The 24,540-nt window shown below is 39.7% G+C and overlaps 1 protein-coding gene across 1 annotated transcript; it reads left to right on the forward strand.

Moving 5' to 3' along the window:
- The first annotated feature begins 12,830 nt into the window (after positions 1 to 12,830).
- On the forward strand, positions 12,831 to 23,881 carry LOC117289499 (lathosterol oxidase-like). Its single transcript, XM_033770643.1, has 4 exons — positions 12,831 to 13,336; positions 21,101 to 21,366; positions 22,335 to 22,470; positions 22,892 to 23,881. Exons 2-4 carry the CDS (start codon positions 21,154 to 21,156, stop codon positions 23,392 to 23,394), a joined length of 852 nt encoding a protein of 283 aa, XP_033626534.1. The 5' UTR covers positions 12,831 to 13,336; positions 21,101 to 21,153; the 3' UTR covers positions 23,395 to 23,881.
- Positions 23,882 to 24,540: the final 659 nt, after the last annotated feature.

Here is a 24,540-nt window from a genome sequence, read left to right on the forward strand (position 1 = left end):
TCAAGATTATTGTAATAGCCCTCTTCCGGAAGTCTGGTGAAACTACTGTAATTGGAACGTGCACTTTATGTACTGAGAGACAAAAGCATACGGTCAATGCACACTGCTACAAACATTGACCTCCATTAAGTACATGTACAGTACATGTTGGCCTACATACATGTACATGTAGACTCTGCATACGTGCTTATGTGCACGCTGGGTTGGAGCATCTTAATCGATGATTGGAGGAGCATTAATTTTTATACAAACGGTTGGCCGTTAGGACCGTCGCATTTGACTCTGCGTTGTTACATCCATACCGTTACAAGCAGGTCCGTGAAGTGAATTTGCCCACAACAAGACTTCTATTAGTAAACTCGTCACAAACAAAACATTGCATCAGTTTGAGTTTTGATCCTTATAAGCAGTTGTGACAAAGTTCCAAGTTGGTCGACATGGATGGCAACGGTGATTCGCCGTCCCAAGAACCAACCCCTCCCGTGCCGCCCAGGCGGCGTGGACCCGTTGAGGCACTGACGCTCGAAACAGAGAAACTACTGTGGGATAGAAACGTTCTCAATCTCATCGACTCCCTGGGACTCAGCAGAGCTGTGTACTTTTACTTCTTAAAAGCCTTCGGGGTGTACTCCAGGAACGCCACCCGTGACCTCCGGACGGAGCAGTTCTGGTTGGGAGAGGACGACATCGGGAAGTACGTCGGGTTCATCGACAATGCGAATTCCGTCAACCGACCACGAGAACTTACCCGGAGCATTCAACACTACGAAGATCCGGCCAACCCCTACAGCGTGTACAAAATCATGTCCTTGTACATGACATTCATCCCCGCCAAGGGTGAGTTTTTCCGAAGGCCCATCTGGCCGACGACGAACTACCAAAAAACCATCCAGTTCTCCAACAGCCCCATTGGGATCAACACGCTGAGTCACTACCTGACGGACATGATCAAAGACGCCGGGCTCTATGACTATTTCACCCCGCAGTCCATCAAGAGTTACGTGTTCGCGATTCTGTTTCGAGCTGGGATCGATGAGGAGCTCACCAGAGAGAGAACGCGCTCGTGGATTCTACCCAACAGAATCGCAGACCGACCCCAGAATCAACCCGCAGACCGTAGCACCACCAGGACCCAGATGCAGCGGTATCAGATCCTTGCCATCTCGAAGCTACTCGACCCACCGTCCCTCACGTCCCCATCGCCGCCGCAACACGCTGCCCCGTTTTGCATTCAGTCCGGTTCTGATGACGACGTAACTCTTGTCGTCCAACCAGAAATGGCCCCCTCTACCAGTCAGTATGTACCGAAAAAAGCCAGATCCTCACGCCGCCTCCGGCAGCCGCCAAACGTTGTGGAGTACCACACCGAGTATTCGGTTTCCGGAGAGTCGTCTGCTAACTCCGAGTCTGAGGAAGCTAACACCAAGCGGCCCCGGCTTGACGCCATATACAACGCACCGGTCTACTCGACAGTGCCAATACATATTACAAAATCACAAGTTGTTATCAAAGATGATGAGGTTGAGCCAGTTGAAAGTGATTGTTGTGTGATCGACGACGGCGACCATCCCGAATTCGTCGCACTGTCTGGTCCCATGCTCGACAGCACACCGGTACCGATCGCGCCTCGGCAACTCACCCTTCGAAAGGAGGTCTTGGACCGATCACTTTTTGTCAAAAGTGAACAGCAGACAAACAATATAACCTCTTCCAACCAAGCAACGACTAGCTCAACATCATCACCCGCGAAGAACCTTCAGAAAAATGCAGGGGTTAAAAACCAGATGCAGTGCTTGACCAACGGTGAAATGAAGGAGGCGTCAAGTCACCCTCCAACGGAAGGAACGAGTTCTGTGAGTCTGGCCTTCAAATTTGCATACGAGATCGACCACAACGGGGAAGTTGCAGCAAGCAGAGAGGTTCGCGCCATGCACGCTACCAACAACGACGAGAGTCCGACGAGCTCGGTCAAGAGGCGTCTCCTCCCGATGAACGTCGTGGACTCCAGCGGACAGGACGCTGCCGAGAGGCAGGTCGAGTTGCCCAACTTTGTGCTTAAACTCTCAGACTTTTTTCCGTCGATCAGTCGACAGCCTGTCGACATTATGGACGTGGTGATCAAAGGAACTCGTGGGCAGGGCATCGATCGACTTAATGTGGAATTGGTTGTTGCTGAGCGGGGTGACCCCATTCCCGAATATTCAGTTATTGATTGATCTTGCAGAGTGATCTCTACTTGCCTTGCCTAAGGACTTAAGCCCGGTTCATAATTCCTGCAAATGAAATACGTATTTTGACGTCGCAATTAATTTGCGACGATTAATTCTAGCTGCGACAGTTGAAATGTGCTCAACTCCTGTGAAACATTTGTTGAGAAAACAGCCCTGTGACATCAAAAGTCGTATGCATCCTCATTCGTAGGAAGTATGAACCGGGCTTTAGCCATCTTTTATCTTATTTTCCGTATAGACCTTTCTTTTGATGATAAACAAACCGCCTTGGTTGGCATGGTCGGCCGAATGTTAGTAAAACACTAAAACGTAAATTTACTGATGTTTAAACAAAATTCAACATTTTCTGCAAACTTTCTATTAAAGCCATTGGACCCTTTCGGTAAACAGTGTTGTCCAAGGCCCACACTTTGTGTACCCCAACTTCTATATCAAAATAACAAACCTGTGAAAATTTAGGCTCAATCGGTCATCGGAGTCGGGAGAAAACAACGGAAAAACCCACCCTTGTTTCCGCGCGTTTCGCCGTGTCATGACATGTGTTTCAAATAAATCCGTAATTCTCGTTAACGAGAATTGTTTCTCAAAAAGTAAAGCATTTCATGGAATAATATTTCAAGAGAAGTCTTTCACCATTGCCTTCTGTAAACCCTGTAAGTTATTTGTAAATCTGTGAATTTTTTTTTTTTTTTCTGAACCGAAAGGGTCCAATGGCTTTAAACAAAATACCTCTCATAATTAGTTGTTTTGTTTTAAACAAAATCAACAAATTTTGTAACATTGTTAATACCAAAAAAAGCGATCTTTTCTTGATTTGCACTCATGGCTTTCCATAGTTTTCCAATCTGGGTTGGCAAAAACTCGGGCTGTGACGTCATCAATTGTTTTTCTGTTATGCTGTTTCAGTACCCTCAAGAAAATTACAGATTTCTTTGGGTAAAAGATTTCCTTTTTTGAACCCATTGTACAGTGGTAATTTCGTAGAACAGAAAAACAAATTCACACTCTGCAACCATCATAAAACCTGACATTATAGTTATAGGTAAACTATATACCTTCATAGATTCCGTATTATTATCGACAGATTGATTTAGTTCTAAACTTTACGCGGTTTCTTATATTTTTTAAATGGCGCTTTTACATTTGGACTGTATGGCAAATCAAATCAAATCAATCAACATATGTTTCCATACAAACACAATATACAAACACAAGCGATAGGATGTTACAAGACTGAAAACTGTATGGAGGCATGACCCATTAAAGCAAAGCTTGTAGGCTGGGACGCCTTTACAAAAAAATGGAAGATAATAATAAGATCATTTAAATTATAAAACATTGGCCTATTTTTTTTAAGATGAATTGTGTGTTTATGGGTCATCTATAGCTTTTATAATTGCATACACAGTTTCTTTCTCTCTTTTTTTGCCGAGAAAACAGAAACAGTGTTGTTAAAGCCAGTTGACACTATTGGTAATTGTCAAAGACCAGTCTTCTCACTTTGTGTATCTCAACATTTGCATAAAATAACCATGACCTGTGATAATTTGAGCTCAATTGGTCGTCGAAGTTGCGAGATAGTAATAAAAGAAAAAGCACCCTTGTCACACGAAGTTGTGTGCATATAGATGGTTGATTTCGAGGCCTCAAATTCTAAATCTGTGGTCTCGAAAACAAATTCGTGGAAAATTACTTGCAGCCGTTTCCCACAATATTTTATACTATCGACCTCTCCCCGTTACTAATTACCAAGACAGGTTTTATGCTAATGATTATTTTTAGTAATTACCAGTAGTGTCCACTGCCTTTAATCACTACCGCCAGTGCGGGAAGGAAGATACGGCCAGCCATTTTGTGTAGTCAAACCTTTGGTTTTACAAAATAGCGGACCGCGTTCTGTACATAAAAAGACACACCATTTATACTTTGTGAATCATTATATTCTACCTTGATATTATTAATTTCAAAAACAAAACAAAAAGTCCTCATAGGGTGCCTTTTACCGTGGAGAAAATGCATTGTTCCCTTGCCCTTTAAAAAAAGGAGGCATTAAAGGAACACGTTGCCTTGGATCGGACGAGTTGGTCTAAAAAAAAAAGCGTTTGAAACCATTAATTGTTATGAAATGCATATGGTTAGCAAGATGTTTTAAAAGTAGAATATAATGATCCACACAAGACAGTATCACTCGAAATTGCACGGTTTTTATTTTACGTCGCGAACTAACACGGTCGGCGATTTATGCGAGTCAAAAATTTGACTCGCATAAATTAATGGCCGACCGTGTTAGTCTTCTACTTTTATAACATCTTTCTAACCATATCGATTTTATAACAAACGGTTAAAGTCACCTGGAAGTGGTATTTTTTCAAAATAAAGCTTTTGTCACTAATATTTGTATTTTGATGAATGGAATGTGAATAAACAGTTAACTAAGGTTTTAGAAAATCAGTTATTTTGTTATTTACAAATTTAAGAGTAGACCCCGACCCGAGAGGGCGCTGTTCGTGACGTCAATCGAGGCAGACTTTGCCTGTAATGCTTAGAGTAAACACAATTGCAAAGTACATGTACGGACCAAGTCGTGAGTTTGTACGTTTTTTCCGACAAGACCAGGTGTATTGCTGCTGAATGCAGAAAAACACTTTTTGAAATGTACCAACTCACGACTTGGACGTACATGTACTTTGCATGTGTGTTTACTATACGCATTGCAGGCAAAGTCTGCCTCGATTGACGTCACAAAAGGGGTAGGCGGAGTCAGCCCCCAAACAAACTTTATATATTTTTTAAACATATAAATCGTGACAAACGATTACTAAAAAAAAATTGTATTGTACGTAAGCATATACTCTTACGTTTGAAAGAAAAAAATTCTATTTCCAGGTGACTTTAAAGAACGCTTTTTAAAGACCAACTCGACCGATCCAAGGCAACGTGTTCCTTTAAAGGAAAACGTTGCCTTGGATCGGAAGAGTTGGTCTATTAAAAGCGTTTAGTAACCGTTTTTTTATAAAATGCATATGGTTAGAAAGATGTTTTAAAAGTAGAATACAATGATCCACACAAGTTTGCCTCGAAATTGCGTGGTTTTCCTTTTACTGTGCGAACTAACATGGTCGGCCATTTATGGGAGTCAAAAATTTGACTCCCATAAAACGCTTTTCAAACGCTTTTCATAGACCAACATGTCCGAACCAAGGCAACGTGTTCCTTTAATGTGCACAAGACATAAATGGCCGACCGTGTTTGTCGAAGGGGTGAAATTTCGAGGCATGTTTGTGTGGATCATTGTATTCTACTTTTACATAATCTTTCTACCCATATGCATTTTATAAAAAACGGTTACAGTACGCTTTTCAAAGACCAACTCGACCGATCCAAGGCAACGTGTTCCTTTAACATCTTTCCAATTATTTCATAACTAACGCTTTTAAACGCTTTTTCTCAAAAAAAAACTACACACTTTTTAAATGGCTGCAGAATAAATTTATTGATTCTGGGGGAAAAGGTTTAGATATGGCCAACTTATAGTTCAACTTATATATGACACCAAAAAGTCCGAAAACAACTCGTGCTCACTGAAGAATAAACAGCTGACATCTTGGAGTTAATTTTTATCAGCTCCGGAGGACTTAACCTCTCACAAATTGGAAGGCTAATTACTGAGCAAACTAATTTTCACACCCTTTACATATTAGAGCAGTGCTCACCCAATCATAGATTAATTTTTGACTTTTTGGTGTTATTATGAAAGTTGAGTCCATAAAGATATCCATATGTATTACCATTTCACCCAGAATCATCCATGTTTTTTTCGGTAGCCATTCCAAAAGTGTGAATTTTTTTTTTTAGACACCCTGTTTAGCCAAATTGTCAATGACTTTCATCGACAATTTCCGTCTTCTGAACTTGTGGAAGGGCCTATTCAGACATGCACTTTCTATACTTTGTGGGTGTCCTTGCCCTTACCAGTGAGCCACAGTGAGCCTTCCATTGTTGTTTTCGTTCATTTTTTTTGTCAACAAAGAAAGTTGCTGTATGGAAGCAAAATGTGACTACATTGTGTGGTCACTGGTGCATCGCATGATTGTGTTTACACCATCCATTAATAGAGTTGAAATATAGTTTAACATGTTTGTTGTATTCGATCTGATCGTCTCCCTGACCACTAACAAAACCTTGAGTTCTCTCTTTGTGAAAAAAAAAAGAGTTCACAAAAAAGTGCCACCATTCATTTTGATTTAATACAGTTGGGGGCAAGGACGCTTGTGTAACTTGATCAGAAGTCATTTTAAACTATGACGTTTTGACTACGTGCTTTCACTATTAATTGGTTAAATTGTTGAAATTAAGATATGACTCTAAAACCTTACTGTGTCCAATTGCATGATACCTGTAAGCATAAAAACCGGCTAAGCACGGACAAATCTTGCTGAACAGAAACCGGTTAGGGCCTACAACCTAAAGTTTACATTTTGGAGTAACCGGTCGATTTCACATAACGCTTAAAATTCAAATTCATCCTAAGATACCAATTGTCAATAAAATTATATTATTACCACTTGAGTTGAGTCACCGGCACAACTCGACTATCGCGACAGACAATTAACGACTTGTCAACAAGTCTAGGTCAATCGTAGCTCTTTGTAAAAATCGGCCCCCGGTCCCCAAGGGTCTGACCTATTTCTGGGTCAGTATGACCTGGAATCCGTAACAAAATGACCGAGAAAACAGTTAACATGACTCAAAATCTGAGCTAAACTTTAAAATCAAGTTTGTAAAGGCAGTGGACACTATTGGTAATTCCTCAAAATAATTATCAGAATAAAATCTCCCTTGGTAACGAGCAATGGGAAGAGGTTGGTTGGGTATAAAACATTGTGAGAAACGGCTCCCTCTGAAGTGACGTAGTTTTCGAGAAAGAAGTAATTTCCACGAATTTGACTTCGAGACCTCAAGTTTAGAATTAGTTTTTTTGAGGTCTCGAAATCAAGCATCTGAAAGCACACAACTTCGTGTGACAAGGGTGTTTTTTCTTTCGTAGTTATCTCGCAACTCCGACGGCCAATCGAGCTCAAATTTTCACAGGTGTGTCATTTTGTGCATATAATGTTGAGATACACCAAGTTGGAAGACTGGTCTTTGACAATTGTTACCAAAAGTGTCCAGTGCCTTTAACCACTTTACGGTTCAGCCTCGGCCCAAAATTCAGTTGTAACTTGTTGCATTCACCACATTACATGTATATTGTTAACGTTGGTGCTTAAAATAATGAAGGCAAAAGTTTACCTCTGATTTTGATTTATGAATCCGATAGATGTATACAACATGACTAACATGTAAAAACTTAATTTCAAAATGTTGCGTTTGAGATATCACCAAAAATCCGAAACAAAATTATGTCAACTCAGTAGAAAGAATAATTCCGAATAGTCTGTTGGATGGGTAACGCCTTTCTGATTCACATTTTAATTTGGGCAATTGCCAATAGATCTTAAAGTGGTTACGATTAATGTTTTCTCAAAAAGTAAAGCATTTCATTGAATAATATTTCAAGAGAAGTCTTTCACCATTACCTTCTGTAAACCCTGTAAGTTATTTGTAAATCTGGTGTTTTTTGGGTGTTTTTTTCTGTTCCGACAGTGTATAATGGGTTTAAATTGCAGGTTCGTCGTTGAGCAGTATATAATACGACAAACTCGCGCCACGATAAGTTGTATTTAAACCTCGAGAACCAGCCCCCGTCGCAAACGTGTTCCGTCGACCATCTGCAATGACGGTTTTGCACTGGGGCGGACACAACTGCATGTGCAAATGTGTCCGACAACGCCCGGGCGGACACGATTGCATACAAAACCGTCCGGCGGACATTATTACATATGCAATAATGTCCTCCGGATAGTATTGCATAGAGGAAATAATTGCATGCGACACCGGCGCAGTATTTGAAACGCCCATTACTTGACTATTATGTAGGCTAAATGGAGGAACTATAGCTTTTATGCATATATAGGCCCAATATACATACTACGAACAGAATAGGCCTCATATACACGATTCAAAGACACAGTGTAAGTACAACACTCATTGATATGTAGGATTTGAAAATTTTGCATGGTGGAAATACGATATGGAAAGGTTTGCGGTAACACCATGTAATCTCTGAATAAGTTGGGGTGGTTCTGAAAAGAACCGTTGGTTTCAACTCGACGTTTCGATCAGTATGTTCTGATCGTAGTATGGAGAAAGTATGCTTTAGTTTTAATCCAGTTTAGCTTCCCCGGGTCAACCCCGGTATGCCCCGGTATCGAATAGCTTTGACGTCATTCCAGGGGCTCACCCGGATCAGCCCCAAGTACCCTGCTTGTGGAACTTAGGGCTGGCCCGAGGTCCATGATGTCACCACGAGAGGGCGAGTGATCATTCGGGGGCTCACCCGAGTGAGCACCGCGGGATCGACACATCGGTGAAGCTACTAATTTATTCCTCCATGGTTATACCCAGTGTGTCATGTGATGAGATTACGTGGAAGAATACCGCCCCCTGTCATTTTAACTCTTCTCAGCCTGAAACTATGATGACACACTTAGGGCACGTGATGTGCCAGCTACATTCCTTGGTGAGCACTGGCAGCCGATTTCACGAAACGCTAGGATCAATCTTAAAGAAGAGTAACCCGTCCTAACTTGATGGGTTCAATGCGTCCTACGTCTTTGGAAACGGAACTGAACTCGTCCTAAGTTCTAAGATTAATCCTAAGTTAGGAAGAATTTTGTGAAATCGACGGCTGGCCCGTGGCAAGGGAATATCCCCCCAGGATTCTGTCCCCCCATAAATGGCAAACTGTGTTAAAGCTTCTTCTGATAGCGCCCTCTTTTGAACAATCCTACTACAGCCCACGTTGATGTTCCATGAGGGGGACAGCATGACACGCTGCCCCCTCCCCCTTCCAAAGTAATTCAAGGATAATATAATGTACAAGAGACTCGCTTTATTTCGTGCAAAGAGTTCGCGTGAAAATAAAAGGTTCATTTACCATTCGTTGACAAATTGCCAGACTTGCATGGTCTTCTATAGCCTATAAATATTTCATACTTGAATCCAAGATAGATTCGAGTTATCTTATCAATTCAACCGTGTGCCTTTGATCTGCACGACAATAAACATTGAAACAAAACCAATGTTTATATTCGGCATGCACAAAAGTAATAGTTAACTGTCTAATCATGCTCTATGGTCTGATTAACGTCCCCTTTGATAGGTGTAGCCAAACTTGCACCATGTGTATTAAAGACACTGGACACTATTGATAATTGTCAAAGACCTGTCTTCTCATCACTTGCTGTATCTCAACGTATGCATAAAAAAACACCTGTGGAAATTTGAGCTCAATTGGTCGTCGAAGTTGCGAGACACCATGAAAGAAAAAACACCCTTGTCACACGAAGTTGTATGCTTCCAGATGCTTGATTTCGAGACATTCGAATCTAATTATGAGGTCTGAAAATCAAATTCATGGAAAGCTACTTCTTTCTCGATAAATACGTTACTTCAGAGGGAGCCGTTTCTCATAATGTTTTAATACACTATCAACCTCTCCCCATTACTCGTTACCAAGTAAGGTTTAATTATTTTAAGTAGTTACGAATAGTGTCTTTAAAGTCACCTGGAAATATATATATTTTTTTCAAACATTAGAGTATTATGTTCCTGAACAGTAACATATTTTTTGAGTAATTGTTTTTAACGATGTATATGATTGTTTAAAAAGTTAAATAAAGTTATGTGGGGGTGACACCGCCTACCCCTTTTGTGACGTCAATCGAGGAAGACTTTGCCTCGATCGAGCATCGAACACACGTACGTGCAAGTACATTCAAGTCCTAGTCGTGAGTTTGTACGTTTTGATATTTTTTTCTTCTTCCATTTTTCCAGCAATGTCTACCAGGTGTTTTGCTGCTGGATACAGCAAGACAACTAAAGATGATGTCAGTACACATTTTGACATGAAGAGAAAAGTTCTTTTCTAAAACATGACGCCATCCCAATAATTGTTTCAGCTAGTGGGGAAGTCGAAAAAGGTACCTGAAAGACATAACAAACCTAACGGAGCATTTGCCTAACGTGAAACAAATCAGGTCACTATGTTGTGTTGGCACTGCATGTGATTCATCGTGCCTAGATTGTCGTCACGAACAGCGCCCTTTTGGGTCGGGCTTGTTTTCAAATTTGTAAATAACATGGAAACTAATTTTTTAAAACCTTAGTTAATTGTTTATTCATATTCCACTCATCAAAACACATTTTAGTGACAAAAGCTTTATTTTGACAAAATACCACTTCCAGGTGACTTTAATATTGGCCTATATTACATTCCCCCCTTGCATCTCTGAAAGAGTTATCTTATCAGTCACACATGTGTCTTTGATCCCCTCGAAAGTAAACATTGATAATAGTACCAATGTTTAACTCTGCATAATAATAGTTAGTTGTTTGATTAAGAACTCGCCCCTTTGTTCTGTTGGAGATATGATTATTTGGGCACTTTATAACAATGGATCAATCTTTAAGTTGATGTTTAAGAACAAATATTTAAACAGCTTAAATAGTACTCACGCCACCGTTGGGATGATCAGCTAACTCTACCTCCATGCATGGTTATAGGCACTGGATGCTATTGGTAATTAACAGCTCAAAATAATTGTTGGCATAAAAACTTACTTGCAGCGATTATTTGAAACATTTTCCGAAACGGCTCCCTCTGAAGTAACGTCGTTTTCGAGAAAGAAGTTATTTCTCGCTGAAATAGTTGAAGCATTCACACATCTTCGTGTGACAAAGGTGTTTTTTCTTCAATAACTATCTCGCAACTACGACGGCCTATTCACATGATTGTTATTTTGTGCATAATGTTAAGATACACCAAGTGAGAAGATTCACTGGTCTATTACCGAAAGGTTTCCGGTGTCTTAATTAAATAGTGGACACGGCGTTGCGATGATCAGCTAATTCTACCTCGGTTAAATAAAACTAAGGCAAGCAGTTGACAATGATCGAGGGGGGTGTGCCACACTCAAACTAATAACTTATTGTCCCTGGGTCCCGCCCCCTCCTTTGAAATCTGTACCTTTTTTGATGAGATTAAAAAGAAGTACTATAATCGTTGCATATATAGCTGAGCTGAAGTACATTAAAAAGGATGATTAAAAACAAATATTTCGACACGCAGACAATATATTTTGTTTAACTATACACGTCAGGCTACATTATAAAAGAATACCAGAGGAAAAAAACATAGAGCGCCGAAAATGGGCTAATTAAAGGCACTGGAAACGTTTGGTACTGTCAAGGTATTCTCACCTGGTATCCAAATATATGCATAAAATAACAGAGGAAAAAAAATGACAAAATGGTCATCAAAGTTGCAAGAGAATATATAATGGGAAAAAACACCCTTATTGCAAAACTAACAAGGGTGTTTTCTTTCAAATACAATTACCCCTCCCCAACCTCCTGATCATGAACCATCCGAAACCTTGCTCAAACCGAACACTTATCGTCGCTCCATGGTCCTTTTAAAACCCAATGGTCTGACCATGGAGAAATGAAATAAATATTTTCCTTCCTCCATGGTCTGAACATCTGACTACACCTCGTCTTGCATTTTCGTGCAACATTCACTCCAGCCTGTTCTATCCATGGAGCAAAGACGGAGAGATAGGCATCATACTGTTATAGACATTTAACCGTCTTTCCTCCATGAGTTAACAGTTTTTCAAAGTTTGTATTATCCAAAAAGATTCCTCTTGCATTTCTAGCATTAGCAACCCATCCAACCCATCACGATCCAACACTCATAAAAAAAACAATGATGATACTACTCACAGATCCACGCAACAAGAAGAATGGTTGTCTACAACGAGAAAGTCCTCCATTTACAAATGCAACCCAAGTTCGGCATAAAGTAAAAACCACGCCGCGGCACACAACCCTTCTCGTTTTGCTCTACGAGCGTAATGAGAATACCACGAAAAGAAATAGCTATTCTACCTCTAATTCAGCTTTTCATGTAATATATATTTTTGTATAGACTTTTGTGGCTTGTAGTGTTTTTTTGTCTGTTTTATGGTAGATAATAATTTTATGTAAATTTTGTAAATTTGTTGTATAAAAGGCCGAAATGAATTTCCCTTCGTGGATAATAAAGTGACTTGAATTTGAAATGAATTGAGAAAACCTATCCAGATCAAGAAGTAGCCTACCCCAAAACCAGACTGTGATAATCTCTTTAAGACGGCTTCGCGGTGTCAGTGTCTTGACGTTTATTCGCTTGGGGCTCTTTTTTATTTCGGCAACCACAAACGAGCCGTGGTATAACCATGGAGCACCAAGGAAAAAGCAATCGTGAGGTTACTCACGTATAGTACACATGTACTCTCACCACAGAACCTACAATGTCAACTCTCCCCCTAACCTAACCCATGAGTCAAAGACCATGCAAATGCAGTGAAGTCGACCTCCACGTCGGTTCAATTTCCTACCCCTCACTCACTCTGCGCGCTCTCACACCGCCTTCACGGAACCACTGCAGTTCCTACACCGGAAGCGATATGTGTACACACGGCACATACCAAACATCTTAGACACACAATCGGGACATTTCCGGTTAAGTCGTGAGGACACCACACGACGAAGATCTGCAACCATCTTTTAACAGTCTGTCTCCCCCTGATAACCATCTTGAAACACGGACCGTTAACTGTCTGGTCACTGCTGTCTCTCGCTATGCCAGCAGGACAGTTTGACATTTTGGATTAGCGAGATAAACCTGTTACATCATCCTACCATGGACCCGTAATGCTATACTCTTTCGTGACAGTGCCTGACCACAACCACCACCACCACCAAGGAGAAGTTAACTCTACAAAAGTGTTTGGGTCATTGCTCTGTACTTTGGGCAGTAATTGTTTTAAAGACCACTGAGCTGTGTGGTGGTGTTGTGTTCTGAGGAAACACACAACAAGTGACATTCCTGAACTGTGAAGATGATGTTTTTCCCTCGGAGTGCATGTATCGTCTGGATATACTCGCATAATTATTAGGTGAGCTTTGTGTTTTGTTTTGGCCGAGACTGCTGGTCGTGGTTTGCTGTTAACTTTTTGTTGATTGACTGGCCAGGAGCACGACCAGTATAGCTTGTAATTTTACTAGGGCATTGTTTTTCCTCTAGTCAATCTTTCAAATAAAAAAAAGGTAAGGGATGATTTTCAATTCAAAATTGTGACTGACCTAGGATAGCCAGCCGGACTATTGGAATCGAGATAGTTCTCCAACTGGCATTTTTGGCAGGCGGACTGCTAATTCTACCTCCATGGTGTATTTGAGGGAGTCGAATTTTTTTTCGTTTTGTTCACCGTGTCGAAGTAAAGTTGGGTTTCCTTTTGTTATAGTTAGTTTAATATTACCGCCATGGATTTGTGAACTTGTTTTAGACCAGTTTTGTACGAGGTTAGCACTCACTAATTTTAACTAAGGTTTAGTCTTTATGGTTTTGGCCATAGCCTATACGAAACACGTTTTTAGTAGCTCAAGTTTGTGTTCGGATTTCGAACATTTAAATATCGAACTAAAAAAGAACAAAATTGTTGGGTTATCCGACAATTTTGTTCTTTTTGACAGTATGAAACTATTTTTATTTTATTTATCTAAGCAGTGAAGCTTGTGAGGCACATTCCCTCCTTCCATTCCTTCCAATGCACATTCCCTCCTTCCAGGTGCAATTTCATTCGGATGTGTATGAATAGTCCGTGGCTGGACAACCACTGCGAATCAAGTATTTTGTAAAAGTCAGCTGGACAAGTGGCTTTGAAAGAAGAAAGCTGAGACAAACATTAGCAAGACTTGATCGGGGCCCATGTAAAGCCTATAAGCACAAAACTTGCTAAGCACAGAAAAAGTGTTGTATAACAGACAGGAAAACAGCCAAAATTCCATTAAGTTTACATTGTTGTGACTGGTGACCGACTCAACTTTTGCTGATGAGCAAATTATTTTGTCAAGCAGTAGGCCTATTTTTTGTATATGTACTTTTTCCTAAAAAAAAACACAATGTCCACAGATTTACATTAAACTTACACAGTTTGAAGATTGTGATAGTAGAAAGCTTCCCTTGAAATTTTACTTACTGAGGTGCTGTAGTTTTTGAGAAATGAGTAAAAGTAATAATTTTCGTCTCAGTTTTAGCATTTAAAAACGTATTAACCAGTTATGCTATGGTTTTAATAATATCATAACTGGGTCAAGGGGATTTTACATGCTAAAATGGGACCAAAATTATTTTGTGACTTGTTTTACTAATTTCTCAAAATCTGCACAACCTTAGTTAGTAATAATTATTTGAAGGGAAGCTTACACGAATCCTTAAACAGCTTTATTGGGCCCTGATTTTAACGATAGACGGCACATTTTCTGATGAAGAATCTGATGTGAGAACAAGGGAGGAACTTCAGAAGACCTTTTAAAGTTTTGAATGTTAATAGTCCTCCTCCATGGTTGGGATGGTTGGGATGGTTGGGATGTGGTTGGGATGTGGCCTGGAGAAGGGACATGCATAGGGCCATTGCACGACTTGTTTCCTGCAATCAAAGATGGTCGTCACAAAAACACCAGTCAAAATAAGTCACGATATTTTAAAGACGACCACGGTTTAAACTTTTTAAAGAAAAGTTTATCCAAATGCCAGCTTAACTTGTAGACTCTGATTCGTATCTGAAAGAAATAATCAATGCACAACTGTATTAACAATTGACTCAATGGAGGTACTTCTCGCGAAAAACCTCGTTGGATATCCGGTGGCGATTTTAAGTTGTGACTTAATCCCTCTTTAATCCCAATAGATCCCACATTGATACGTGGTATTACACCTGCTGAGCCTTTCACTCAAGATTTGAGTCCACACCGTCTGACATGGTCTGAATAGTCTGCCGGTATTATCCGATTGCCTTGTAAAACGTGTAATCAGTTTACTTGACTCATGTAAAATGCCAATTTCTCTATGGTGTCAATTTAGTCATCTTTGTTCTTCTTTGTTCTGTGATGTGACAATTCTCCACAGAGCTCAATTTCGTGAAGCACAAAAACTAGCTAAACGTACTGAAATTTTGCTAACCAGAGAAAGGTTACCGGCTAAAACACCATTTCACATGTAGCAGTTGTGACTGGTATTCTGCTTAGCATATTTTGGGCCCTGGTATAGCTCTGTTACACTTACAATACCGAAATATGTAGGCCTAGTTAGTGCTAACGAACCGTGTCAAATCCAATAATTATGATTACAAAAATCGTTGTTGTCAATAAATAGAACATTGTGTTTTCATCGGCCTGGGTGCTCCTTGGTCAACATTACATAACTCTTCATTTGTTTGTTTGTTTGTTTGTTTGTTTGTTTGTTGGGATGTTTGCTTGATTGCTTGTTTGTTTATTTGTAATCCATGACGAGTTATTGATTGGTTTATTGATCAATCACCAGTCTGTGTGGCACATTCATGGTCACTTTTTTTTAATGTGAAAGCAAAATCGATCTTGGTTTTGTCTGCAATTTGTTCGGCAGTTGAAATCGACAAGTTGTTAGGATTTTAATATTCCCATGTTGTCTGTTTATGATTGGTATAGGCCTATCTTATAATCCTAAAGTGAGCTTTCAGATTGAAAAAAATAAAACAACTTTGCCTTGTCTTTAAATCAATGGGGGCCTCAGCATTTCCCTTGGAACATTTTCTGTAAAAATTAGGGTACGGTCGTAAACTAATGGAAAAGTCGTTAAAATAATTGTCACAGTGGTAGAGAATTGGCTCTCTCGCAACTGTCTCGCGAGACTACTTCTTCTAGCGAGATTACTGCTGTGACGTGTATATAATGGTCCCATTTTAAGTCTAGAACTTACAGGTGTTTACAAAGTTTCTATACTAGTGTTCTTGCTTCTAAATTGAAATGACGCAATGTTTGCCCTTAAATTTTTCATTAACTTGCTAGCTTATGAACCAAGTTATAGCATGTATCTCCAGTCACTCACATTTTGCACTTGTTCATAATTATATTACTTTTATAAATTAAAGGCACGGGACACAATTGGTAATAACTCAACATACTTGTTAGCATAAAAACTTACTTGTTAGCGATCAATGAAGAGCTGTTGATAACACATTGTGAGAAACGGCTCACTCGGAAGTGAGGAAAAAAACAGTTTTCCTCTAAAATATTGAAGTTCGATTTCGAGACGACAGGGACTCGAAATCAAGGATCTGAGAGCACACAACTTCGTGTGACAAGGGTGTTTTTTCTTCCATTATCGCGCAACTTCGACGACCAATTGAACTCAAATTTTCTCAGGTTTGTTATTTTGAGAAGACTGGTCTTTGACAATTGCCAAATGCTAATAGCGTCCAGTGTCTTTAACACCCTACGATGTTAATTTTGAATTTCCTTTCAGAATGTGTGACAACACTTTAACATCCCGTCTTTGCAGTAATATTCGCAAATTGATATCATTTTCTAAGCCACATGACTTCCATGTTGTCGTTGTGCTCATATGTCTTTCTATAGAGGAAGGACATTTTTCTTTCGTAACTGTAGTCCGTTCACACAGTCTGTTGTTGTAACATACCGTTTGACACAAATAATTACCATATAATATGATATTCCACAAACAACAATATGCAGATTTATGTAAGTTTTTGAAGTAGGCCTAATATGGCGATGTTGCAGACTGTCTGTATGTATGTAGCACCAAACCTTTATCTTCAGTGATCCATACACAAATAGTAATGCTTGACCTTTAGGCCTATCCAACACACAATGACTGTCCAGGAAAAATTGCATTTTCGTGTTATTTTAACCGATAAAGCCCTCAAATAGATTTCGGCACCTAAGCAATGTAGTCTGATTGTTTGCTGTTATCTGATCTATATGCGAATATAAATGAAATACGGACGCATATAGCCTATAGGCCTATATCCGTGTTGAAGTGTGGATGGTGCACGTGATAGTGGGGTGTGGTGTCAAGTTTAAATTCTGTGTCTTGTTTTCAGCGGATAATCTATTTTGGTTACTATCAATACAGATAAAAAAGCTTATATAAGAAAGACAGACAAACAGAGAAACACCCCCAAATTTGTCAAGCAGACAAACAACAAACTATTAAACGGTACAAACGAAAGAAATGAAGATGCATAATATAAATGTTTTATTCAGAATTTCAATCAATTATATGATTCAATAATTAGTTGGTCAAGTGTATGGGCTAAGCAGAAGGCACATGTTTCCCTCTTTAAGGATGATACAAGATATGGGACACTCCTAAATCCAGAAAGTGAATGTGATGAGCTTAGGGCAGTGCCATTGTGGGGTACTTTAAACAATGTATAGACACCACACAGAAACCCCGTATTCAACTTGTACCCCATAAAGGAATTAGAATAAGTAACCGAATGCGCTATATAAGAATTTGTTATTATTATTATTACGTTCACGGTTGGGCGAAGGTCCCCAGGTGGTACAAAACTAATGGAAGCGGTTGCCAAAAATGTATGTCAATTAACAGAGGGACAATGAGATGTCACCGATTCCTGGCTTCGTTTGTTTTGTAATGATTGTTTTGTTTCGATGCTGTTTGTTTCTCGGGGGTTTAAGGGTGGTATCAGTGGCATATTATCTGCAGGTATTTTCATGTAAAGGGTAAATATATAGTTTTTGTCGGCTATTTAATGTGTCGACCCATTCCAGAGGATACTGAGCGCCAGGTATTTCTTGCAAGGCGAGTGGGACGAAGTTTAAATTAGAAACCTAATCCTTAGCACCACATAATAAACCATTGGTTTATAAGGTGCTCAATCGATCACCCAAGTCATTTCTGAAATTTTTTAAAGGAACACGTTGCCTTGGGTCGGTCGAGTTGGTCTTGAAAAGCGTTCTGTAACCGTTTGTTATAAAATGTATATGGTTAGACAGGTATTGTACAAGTAGAATACAATGATCTACACAAATATGCCTCGAAATTGCGTGGTTTTCTTTTTACCCTGTCGACTAACACGGTCGGCCATTTATGGGAGTCAAAGTTTTGACTCCCATAAATGACTCCCATAAATGACCGACCGTGATATAGTTTGCGACGTGAAAGGAAAACCGTGCAATTTTGAGCGACACTTGTGTGGATCATTATATTCTACTTTTAAAACATCTTTCTAACCATAATATGCATTGCATAACAAATGGTTTCAAACGCTTTTAATAAACCAACTCGTCCGATCTAAGGCAACGTGTTCCTTTAAGACTTTATCGGTGTTTCGTATAATAGCAGCCTGTGTTTACCGCTGCGTGGACTAATGGAGCAGGGGCCTTGGCGGATTGGATCTTTTCCAATTTGGCAGTAATCGCTTCGGTTACACACAATGTTATCATCGTCGACCATTTAGGCTGCATGTTTTCATCCAGTGTTAGATAACCCTCATCATGCAAATGCCATTCTTAGTCTATGTCTTGCAGTTCTTGTCCACGTTGTTCCTGCATAAACCCTGATGTAATCTTTCCAGTGTTCTTCTCTGTCTTTACATCTTTTCCTTTCTCCTTTGATGCCAATCCAGTATTCTTGTTGTCCACATCTATCGTCATATCTTCGGGTAGTTTGTCCAGCCCAGCTCCAACTATTTTGTTTTGTTGTCCTTATGCTGTCTCACCCAATACCAGTTTTGTTTCGTAATATGTGTATATGATCCTCTCTCTAATTGAGATCTTCATTGCTCTTTGCTGTGCGGAGTTTATGCTCTATCAGTTTAGTTGTTGTCTTGTTTCTGCTCCATAAGTTATTGATGTCCCACACTGATCATATACTTTTCTTCCAAGTACCATAATATGGTCTTATTGTCAATTATTTCTCTTTATCGTCCAAAGGAGCTCCATCCTGCATTAAAGGCAGTGTATGGACTCAAAATAATTATTATAAAACCTTACTTGGTAACGAGTAATGGGGAGCTGTTGATAGAAAACATTGTGAGAAACAAGGCGCGGCTCCCTCTGAAGTAACGTGGATTATCGAGAAAGAAGTAATTTTCAACGAATTTGATTCGAGACCTCAAGATTAGAATTTGAGGTCTCGAAATGATCAATCTCATCTGAAAGCACACAAATTCGTGTGACAAGGGTGTTTTTCTTCTTTCATTTCCATCTTCCAACTTCGACAACCAATTGAGCTCAAAATTTCACAGGTTTGTTATTTTATGCATTTATTGAGATACACTAAGTGAGAAGACAGGTCCTTGACAATTACCAATAGTGTCAAGTGACTTTAATCCTGGTTTATACTCCATCTTGTGTGTTGTCATACCTTCCCTTAATTTAAGATTTAAGTATAGATAAGAAACCAGGCTCATGACCTAACACAAACAGACGTTTATTTGAGTTTCTGCTCAAATATGGAAGCACTGAAATGTTGCGGTTTTTTTTGATCTAAATTAATTAACTATTGGTTTATTAATCTAAATCGGGATAGGCCCTCTACCACACAAGTTGATTTTTTTTAAAATCTCTTCAGCATTCTAATCATAGCTCATTATTGATCGAGCTGGTCTTATCTAGCCAAAGTTAGATACTTAGTTCCAGTTATAGCTGAGTATGGCCAAAGTTCGTCCATTCGCGCTTGTATAAAATTGGTGGCAATATTGTAATCGGTGTTACTTTGCATACTGCGGCCAACGGATACTGAGACCACAGCTAGCGCTATTGTAAAGGTATGATATCTAAAACGTTTACAAATTATTTAAGTTTTGTGTGGATGGCCATTTTTTTCCGGGGAAAAAAAAACTCTTTTTTTTCTTTTCTTCTTTTGAACGAATTTGAAATCGTACAAATTTCGCATGTTCCACGGACATTGCACACAAGCGCGGCATGCAGTGTTGCCATCGGCAAGTTTGTTGGTTTAGCTACTTGCTCTATGGTAATAATAATAGTTGCTTTGCAGTTGAATTGACTTGAGAAACGAAAATCGCCTTAAAATATAAACGTTTACGGGTATAACTAATTTCTCTACCACTTATGGTTCGACGTAGTTCAAATCCCCACCATCCAAATGTTCATTAAAATGCATTTGTATTTGTATGCATTGGGTATACACTAAGGTGTCCGATGTCTAAGCCAAGCCAAGTTTGTTTTCAGGATGTGTCTTCAACTGTTTGCAGTCTCTCATTCGCGAAACTCGGCATTCTTACACGTTCCTTGCCTTTGGCTATGACGTGCAATGCAATCGGTGGCACACAACTCCAGGAAGAATAGTTTGCCCAAAATACAGCTTTATAAAGACGCGCGCCAATTTCTAGTATTTTAAAGGCAGTGGACACTACTGGCAATTTTTTCAAAATAATTATTAGCATAACACCTTACTAACGAGTAATGGGGAGAGGTTGATGGTGCAAAACATTGTGAGAAACGGCTTGCGACATCAGAATTAGAGTTTGAGGTCTCGAAATCAAGATCGTAGCATTCTCTCATTATTATCTCGCAACTTCGACGACCAATTGAGACCAAATTTTCACAGGTTTGTTATTTTATGCATAAAATGTTGAGATACACCAAGTGAGAAGACTGGTCTTTGACAATTACCAATACTGTCCAGTGCCTTTAAAGTAGAGTGCATGCATCAGGTCAATAATGCGGATTCCTCATTGAAAATCTTTCCCCCTCTCTCTCTACAGCCGACTGATGTATGAATCGTGTTGAGAATTGCCCTAAATATAAACTTCATATCTCGCGCTTTCATAAAGCAGCCAACCAAAATGGCCACTTCACTTATTCCTTCATGTTCCTTTCCCCCCAAACAGATTTAAATGTTAAACCATTTTCTCGTCCGACATCCACACTCTTACTCTACAACATGGATACGGTATTGGACTTAGCCGATGAGTATCTGTTCGATGCCTACCACGTCTACCCGGAGAGCTGGGAGAACGGGTATTGGGCTCGCCAGTTATTAAGTCTCTTCTTGATCACCATTTCCTCCGGAATACTTGTGTATATTTCTTCAGCGGCATTCAACTACTATTTCCTCTTCGACCACCGGCTGGAGAGACATCCTCTATTTTTAAAGGTTTGTGTGAAAGAAATACAAGCATACGTTTCTGTAAAGGTATTCGTGCAATTGACCTTCATGACGGTGCAGCCACCTTGAATTTACATCTTTTATATCAATGGTACCAAACCGAAGCTTGAAGAACAAAATAGTCTGGTTCCTTAGAACAGACGGCAAGGTGATTATTATCATGCATTATTGTTATTCGATACGAGGAACATGACCAAGATGGGGGCAGCATGATATAAAGGTCTATACGAGCACCTCTTGAACACCTCTTGATTTTTAAAAGCAAAATATATCTTTGGTTTGTGGACTCGTTCAGTTGTTCACGTTGCATACATGTGTGATTGAGATTTCGCCGAAAATCCAAAGCGATAATGTCCACCCAGAAAGAACAATCCCTATTGGCATACACAATTTGAGAACCTTTGCTTTTAGAAAAGCTCGTCAGATTAATTTGTTTTCCAATTAAGACTTGCCAAAACTATCGAATGATGTTAAAAAAGGTCTATAGCCTACTTCTTTACCAACCAATGTTTTGCTATTAGTTTTAAAGGCAGTGGACACTACTGGTAAATTGTCAAAGACTATAGCCTTCACTTCACAGTTAGTGTATCTCAACATATGCATAAAATAACTAACCTGTGAAAATTTGAGCTCAATCGGTCATCAAATTTGCGAAATAACAATGAAAGAAAAAACACCCTTGTCACACGCAGTTGTGTGCGTTTAGATGGTTGATTTCGAGATCTCAAGTTCTAAATCTGAGGTCTCGAAATCAAATTCGTGGAAAATTACTTCTTTCTCGAAAACTATGGCACTTCAGAGGGAACCATTTCTCACAATGTTTTATACCATCAACTTCTCCCCATTACTTGTCACCAAGAAAGGTTTTATGCTAATAATTATTTTGAGTAATTACTAATAGTGTCCACTGCCTTTAAGAGTATTGATTTACCAAACCATACCTTCCTTTTTAACAGAATCAGAAGTGGCTGGAGATAACCACATCACTAAAGATCTTACCAGTCATCGGAGTCTTCACGGCCGCCATGTTTTTGGTAGAAGTTCGCGGGTACAGCAAACTATTCGATGGTCCACCACAACCGGGAAGTTTTGGTAAGAGAATAAAATAGTTTGCTGAATACCGTGTACGAATTGATAGGCTTCGTCAGTTGCTATTATTACGGGCAGCCATTGGACATAGTCGTAGCCGAAGCTACTTATAGACACGACCTGTGCCGAATTTCATCTCACAAAAACTTGCTAATTGCAAAGTAAATTATTGCTCAGCAATATTGGCAGGCAAAAGTAAATAAAGTTTGCATTGTTGTGACTTGTGCCCCAGTCAGTTTTTGCTTAACAAAGAAATTTGTCGAGTGAACTTTATGCTTAACAGCTTTATTAAAATAATTTGTGCCCTCGCATTGGTTCATACTGATATAAATGGTATGAAACAAAAGATTGTTAATACCTTGACAAACAAATCGATCTTGTAACATTATACTTATAAATTTGTAAATTATCTTTTGGTCGTTAGGTTTGTTGTTAAATATCAGAGACATCGTTGGTTTTATCTTCTTCACCGATTGCGCCATTTACTGGATCCATCGAGCCATGCACCATCGCCTTCTCTACCGACGCATCCACAAGATGCACCACATCTGGAAGGTCCCCACCCCGTTCGCCAGCCACGCCTTCCACCCAATAGACGGGTTCCTTCAGAGCGTCCCGTACCACCTCTACCCTTTCATGTTCCCGCTCAATAAATACGTGTACCTGGTGCTGTTCTTCCTGGTGAACGTGTGGACCATCAGTATCCACGACGGTGACTACCGAGTACCTGCCATTCTCAGACCGTTCATCAATGGCTCGGCACACCACACCGATCACCATCTGTATTACAATTACAACTACGGCCAGTACTTCACGTTGTGGGATCGCATTGGCGGCTCGTTTAAAACACCGTCGGCTTTCGAAGGTAAATCTTTGGTGGATGACATCTTGGAGAAAGAGAGACTTAAAACGGGCCATCAAGATTAGATGTTTGAGAGAAGGCAAGCCATGAACTCTACACACCCATTGTGGAACACTGTTAAATACAAACTATTGTTGGAACGAATCGTCGAATGTGTCGGCCATCTTGGATTTGTTCGTGTTTATTTCACATCTGCAGCATGCAATGAACTCAACTTGCACTCAAGTTTGAAGATCAGACTTTTCTGAAGCAAATAAATTGGCGCATAAACGAAACTTACTAGCTAGAGACACAAACAGTTTATCAGGTGACTTTTCATTCACAGTTTGTTTTGATCTTTGCATGCTGATCAGCCTGGACGAAAGAACAAGATTATTTCAATATTCATCGAACTTGTACATATTAATAATATGCGTAAAAGTCTATCTAAGAATAAACATTAATTTATTGACTTTAAATGTGTAATCGCCTGTATTGGATCTTGTCACACAAATTAATTTTGTACAAACAAGTGTTCTGGATTATGAATGAATGTAAATACATGTTATACCGTTAATTAATATGTGTACACATTTCGATATTAAACATAATGTGTTTATAACCGAAGATTGTTGAAATTGTATTAATTTGTTCACTGTCCGAATTAGTGACTGTGGCTGTTGCTAAGGTGTGTTGCTATGGACCTCCTACATACTTCAACGCTTGTAATATATTATAACAAGGTGATCAGCCGTAGCCGTAGATATACCAACGGCTTTGGCAGGTTGGTTTGTCAATGTGGTAGGCGAGTATGTTGCTGTGATTCTGCCCCCCCCCATTGTGGCGTACTTGTAGGGGCACACCATAAGAGGAAAGGCAGATATTCAACCGCCAAACTGGATATCACTTTGTACAGAACTTGCCTTCTTGTGGGGTCAATAGATTGTGCAGTTGTGCAAGGTAAGGCTACTTACCACCGAGTTTCCCTTTTTGGCGTTGGAATTGGAAGAGTGCTTCTGTATGAAAACTGACAGCAAGTCGGTTTGGGAAAAACCCGAATTCGGGGTATCGCACAGGAGTCTGTCCTTCAGAGATCTTTCTCCCATAAGAAATTATTAACATGGGCTGGAGGAGGAGGTTTCAAAAGAGGGCACTATTGGAAGAAGTTTGTACACGGGGTGTTTAGCTCCCCCGGGTCGACCCCGGTGTGTGGTGTTTCGTTTTTCCAGGAC

This window comes from Asterias rubens, chromosome 4, assembly GCF_902459465.1.
Source record: "Asterias rubens chromosome 4, eAstRub1.3, whole genome shotgun sequence".
NCBI lineage: Eukaryota > Metazoa > Echinodermata > Asteroidea > Forcipulatida > Asteriidae > Asterias > Asterias rubens.